This window comes from Stegostoma tigrinum, chromosome 25 (genome assembly GCF_030684315.1).
Source record: "Stegostoma tigrinum isolate sSteTig4 chromosome 25, sSteTig4.hap1, whole genome shotgun sequence".
NCBI classification, from domain to species: domain Eukaryota; kingdom Metazoa; phylum Chordata; class Chondrichthyes; order Orectolobiformes; family Stegostomatidae; genus Stegostoma; species Stegostoma tigrinum.
In genome coordinates, this window is record NC_081378.1 from 5,543,842 (window position 1) to 5,549,773 (window position 5,932).

The following is a 5,932-nucleotide window of genomic DNA, read 5'->3' on the forward strand; positions in this document are numbered from 1 at the left end:
TACATTTCAGTTGGCTGGAAGACTGGTTTGCGATGTTGGGTTGCCAAAATGTAGGATAATTCCTGTACCGGCAGAGGTCACCATCAAAGTTCTGCCTGAGTTTATGGTGATCCTTGGGTCAAATAAACCACCATTCATCTGTTGCTGTCTCATGAGAGAGCAGACTTATGGGACTGTGGCGACTTGACCCTTTTACGCCTTTGGTAGTACAGTGATGAGTTAGTCTAGGTTATATCCATAGCTCCTGGTATGGCGCTTGAACCCACAATTTTGTCTGTGACAAAGAGTTCTCAGAACATTAGTTCAGTTCACCTGATTGCATTTTCTAAATGATTCAAATGAGGAAACAAATAAATGTGGGAAATGAAACCAATATCGTACATGAACACTGAAACCTCGAGTCTATCGTGTTGGAACCATTTTAGGTTTTCTGTTTTATATAATATGGTCTGTATTATTTAAAATTATTTTGCAGTTTAGATTCTGGTGCAGACATACGTGGATTAAGTAGTCCTTTTTTTTTTAAAACCTTTTCAGATGATGGAGGTACGTTTTCATTCACAAATAAATAACTTGGAGGCCTGGCTTGGTAAAGTATGCTTCTGGACCATCTCTTTCTTGCAGAGTTTAAAATCTTAGACATTTACTGGACAAAAGGAGGCCACTTGGACAGTCAAGTCTCTGCCAGCTGAAAAAGTGCTTAAGAGCTAGAAAGCAATATTGATACGTAGCCCTGTAGATTATGGCACTTTAAATGCATATCCAAGTACCTTTTTTTTAATGTAATGAGGTTTCCTGCTTCAAGCACTCTTTCAGACTGCAAATTATGAGCACCATCACCTCCCAAGTGAAAATAATTCTCCTGAACCTCTCACTATACCTCTGTAAATTACCTTTAAACCTGTGACCTTTGTATTGATGAGTGATAATGGGAACTGCAGATGCTGGAGAATCCAAGGTAATAAAGTGTAAAGCTGGATGAACACAGCAGGTCAAGCAGCATCTCAGGAGCACAAAAGCTGACGTTTCGGGCCTAGACCCTTCATCAGAGAGGGGAATGGGGTGAGGGTTCTGGAATAAATAGGGAGAGAGGGGGAGGCGGACTGAAGATGGAGAGAAAAGAAGATACGTGGGGAGGAGAGTATAGGTGGGGAGGTAGGGAGGGGTTAGGTCAGTCCAGGGAAGACGGACAGGTCAAGGAGGTGGGATGAGGTTGGTAGGTAGGAGATGGAGGTGCGGCTTGGGGTGGGAGGAAGGGATGGGTGAGAGGAAGAACAGGTTAGGGAGGCAGAGACAGATTGGACTGCTTTTGGGATGCAGTGGGTGGAGGGGAAGAGCTGGGCTGGTTGTGTGGTGCAGTAGGGGGAGGGGACGAACTGGGCTGGTTTAGGGATGCGGTGGGGGAAGGGGAGATTTTGAAGTCCTTTGTATTGACCTCTTTTCCAAGGGAAATGTATCTTTCGTGTCCTGTCTAGATATTTTCTAATCAACCAGTTCAGATATGTTCTGACACTCCCTTTGCAGCAGGTAGAACTTGAGGAAGCGGGAGGTGATGGTGAAGGAAGGCGAATTAGCAACATTTAAGTCCCATCTTAATAGACATATGAATGTGAAGCAGGCAGAGGGATAGATACTGTGCATGGGCAATAAGTAGCAGGTCTAAGTAAGGATAAGGAATCAGCGCAGGCTTTGTGGGTTAAAGAGCCAATTCCTGTGCTGTATTGTATTGATCCCACATATCCTGGCCTAGAGGTGAGGGCAACACTGCTGCTCCCAAAGAGCCCTTTGCGTGTCCTGTCTATCCAGGCCCTCATAATTTTATACACTCGAATTAAATCTCCTTCAGCATTCTGTTTCAGAGAAAACTGTCCCTGCCGAACCAATTTTTCCCTAGAGCTAAAATTCCCAATGCTGGCAACATCCATATAAAACACCTCCAGTTCAAATAGATGGCAACATTCTTCACTTGTGGCTGTAAATAGAATTGTTACACAGTATATTACCATCTGATTGATACTTTTTATTTTCTCAGAGTTTGTTGAAGTTGTTTTAATTCCAATGAACGAACTTCGGAAGAAACTTGATGGTAAGATTGGTTTTCTGCTCTTCCTGAAATGTTCAAGATTAGAAGTTTTGGTTTGTAACAATACACAAACAGTGGCTAGCAGTTTTTAATATCTTTTATTGGCTTGTGGAAGAAGTCTGTAGTTAGGTGTGTGAGCAAACCCTCAAGTTACCTGTATAACCATACCATTTACACTGAACAAGCCAATGTTTCTATGAAATGTAACGTTCGGAGCACTGAGTTCCAATAATTGTTTGGTGGCAACATTCAGTTCCGCCCAGAAACTGGTTGGGGCTGACTGAGATGTTCTCAACTGGACATTAGGGACAGGTGGGGATGTTAGAGAGGTTTAGAGAACCCGGAAGAGTTTTAAAAAACGAAAGTGTCTCACCTTCATTCAAAAATATAAGATTGCTGCTTGTGAATGGAAGGTTGAGGACAATGTTTTCAATGCTTCTGGACTTGCTATACTCGGAAAGATCAGGGAAGCAGATAAATGGGAATGCCAACACCTGCAAAAGCCCCTTTGAGTCATACTTGATCTTGGCTTGGAAATATATTTGCTGCTCTTTTATTATCATCAAGTAAAAAAGTATGAACCTCCCTCTCTCTAACAGCACTGTTGGTCTACCTACCAGATGCAGCCCGCAGTAGTTCAAGATGGTGGCTCACCGCACCATTTCTTAAAGGCAGTTAGGTACAGTGTTGGCCTTGCCTCTAACACCATCTTCCAGTGGTTCCCAATCTTTTCAGTAACACGGCACACTTCAATTAGACAAGACAATTCCATGACACACTTACATTTTTTCACGTCATCTTAATTTTTCCCTTTGGTCATGAATATAAATTGTTCATATTAGAATCAAAAGACCAGTATCCTGGTTTTGATTAATTTTCATGGTTTTATGTGTAATTTTGCTTGGACAGAATATTGTTTAAGATAAAAATAATATTTGTTTTATATTGGTTTTCACTATCTTTGTACAAACTTTACGGCCCACGAGTGCACAGTGGTTGAAAAGCACTGCCATATTCCAAACAAATAAGGAAAGTCAGAGTTTTGCAGCAAGGTATTAAGGGACATCAATGAAAACGGAAGACGGAATTATGGTCATAAACAGCTAGCCATTCTCATTTCTTCGTTGGAACAGCAAAACCTCTCAGAATTGTGCATGTTTTATTTTCCAGAAATGCTCCAAAAAGAAAATATTGTGGTGGATGCTCGAGTTTACGCCTTTGCGATGGGTTTGATGTATGCCTCTTCAAAGCCCAACATGTTGCCTGTTTTGAAAGCCTGAAAGTCTTAAAGATCCCCTCATCTACAGTTGTTGCACAGAACATGGATATATTTAATCTCAAGTTTTGTATTCTGCCGTTGTACTAAGGAACAAAGAGCCATTTATCCAGAACATAAGACTTAAGGAGCCATTTTTACAGAACTGCCTTATTCACAACTGCATCACTTCATCTTTTCCTTGAAAACTTGTAAAGTCTTTAAGAATAAGTGGTCGCAAATCAATTGCACATTTTTTTTTAAAAGCTCAATCTTTCAAATTTTTGTCAATGTGGGTCAGATGCCTAAAGCCAGTACAAATCAGGGTGAGTTGGTAGAGAAATCACTGAGATACCTTTGTGTATTATGGTGAGAGCTTTTGGTTTGACAGAATTGTAGAATGCGATCTGAAAATTGAAAAAAATTATATAGTAGACTCCAACCAGTTGCCTTGATAAGCCTCTGAAATTATATTACCCTGAAGTATAATTAGTTTTGATTAACAGAAACCGATCGCTACAATTAGGAATCTCCATATCCAGGTACTCAGTCATCCACAGGGTTTTCTATTTCCCCAGTACAGAATGCATTCTATTTTCTCACTGGTATGTGTTTAGAATTCCCATCATTATGCAGTGAAACCCATTTAACTTGTTGGATATTGGCTTAAGGATTAGCTGGGAACAGAGGTTGAGGGACTGTGGTTGCCTCAAAATTATCAACTCTACCCCTCTAGGTCTCCATTTATGAATTAGTGTGCAAGTTGTCTTCTCAAGCATATTATGCTGCACATCTCTGATAAATTATGTAATCTATCTCATCCGAAGCCCTTTGGTACTTGGCTGATCTCCCTATCCATGCTTTTATTTCCCTTCCCATTCCCGTCAGCTGGTTGTCATGTCACTGGGACATTAGGATTTTAGGCCTCACCACATAGGCAACTATTACAAGTTTTTTCAGGTGGCATGATGAACCACACAACTTTCCATTAAACAAGTGCACTGTCAAAATCTAACTACTGTACATAGTATAGTAATCCTAACAAATGGTTAATTGCACCACTTTTGAGGTGTGGCACTGCAAAAGATTCATTAAATCAATCAATCAATCAATCTTCCTGATTGTTAAATGAAAACATTCCTTTCGAATTGCTTTATACGCTCAAGGGGTCCAGCCAACTTTGTTTTGTACCATGCAGCTTATGGACTATAAAAAGTAATACATCCAACATCAAGGACACTGTGTTTCAGTAAAGAACACATTTGTCATAAGCATTTGATTCAATAAAATCCAGAGTGCTGTTTCAGATTTAATGGTTTAAGAGCTCGGATTAACAGTAGCTCTAGTAATTTTTGGATTGGACAAAATAAATGTTTATCCTGCCAAACATATTTTCAGTTCCAAGTGATCTCAATTTAATGTTTTATTTAAAAACCAAGATGTAATTTTAGCTTACTGAACGTGAAATTCTGTTGCATGCAATTTTGCATTTACCTTTTACACAAAAGCCAATATAAAAGGTTGGTATTTGGCGCAATAGGGTTTTTTTAAAAACGTTTGCAAGTATGAATCAATTGTTTGAAATCACAGCTTGTGAATATAGTTCTGTGACGCTGTCTAATGTTAAAAGTCCTGTGTTTTAATGAAGGCATTAGCTGTTTGAGAATGTCACTGCCATCATTATAGTAGTGGAAAAAACTTTAATAATTTTAATAAAATAATCTGGGGCAGTACAGTGGCTCAGTGATTAACACCACTTGCCTCATGGCACCGGGGACTTTGGTTTGATTCCACCCTCAGGCAACTGTCTGTGTGGAGTTTGCACATTCTCTCTGTCTGCATGAGTTTCCTCCCACAGTCCAAAGATGTGCAAGGTAGGTGGATTGGCTATGCTAAATTTCCCAGAGAAGTCTAGGTTAGGTGGCTTAGACATGGAAAATTGGGGAAATGGATCTGGGTGGGATGCGGTTCAGAGGGGCTGGCGTGTGGACTTGTTGGGCCAAATGGCCTGTTTCCATATTGTAGGGATTCTATGATCATAGTATACATTTCCAGCATTGCAGTCTATTGATTTGAATGTTTCTGTAAATTGTAGAGCTGTTGGAGAAAGCGTACTTAAGGCTCATTGTTAATCTACAAGCTTCATGCTGTCCCAGAATCTCATGACATTTGCCATCATGAAAGATTTGGTTTCTGATGTCTTTTTCTTTGAAATATTGTCAGAATTTTCTTGTATCTTATATTTCTTTGTCCAAATAAAGACATGTACATGCTTAATATTAAAACATGGGTCAATTATCTGTCTAGTGATAATTTTAACACTAACAATTATTTTCTGGCACAATACCTGCTCTCTCTGGACATCACAAGCCCAACTAGATTCTGATTCTGTTCATGCTGGAACTTCAATCAGGAAACAATTATTATGTCAAGACATAATCAAATGTGTCACATACAGACAGGCTGTTAATTAATTTAATACTGATGGAGTAAATAAACTTCAGCACAAGATGGTCTAATTGTAGTATCCAGAAACTTGACTAGGAACAGGCATTGAAAAGGATAAGACTGCACAAGAGATGATTTATTGGCCT

The 5,932-nt window shown here is 39.6% G+C and overlaps 1 protein-coding gene across 1 annotated transcript in view; it reads left to right on the forward strand.

The window, feature by feature from the left end:
• nudt5 (nudix (nucleoside diphosphate linked moiety X)-type motif 5) overlaps nucleotides 1-5,606 on the forward strand; it is a 29,477-nt gene extending 23,871 nt beyond the window's left edge. The window contains exons 8-10 of the mRNA XM_048554040.2: nucleotides 538-546; nucleotides 2,033-2,086; nucleotides 3,254-5,606. Coding sequence (XP_048409997.1) covers nucleotides 538-546; nucleotides 2,033-2,086; nucleotides 3,254-3,363 — 173 coding nt within the window. The 3' untranslated portion in view covers nucleotides 3,364-5,606. The remainder of the gene's footprint in view (nucleotides 1-537; nucleotides 547-2,032; nucleotides 2,087-3,253) is intronic.
• The last annotated feature ends 326 nt before the right edge of the window (nucleotides 5,607-5,932 follow it).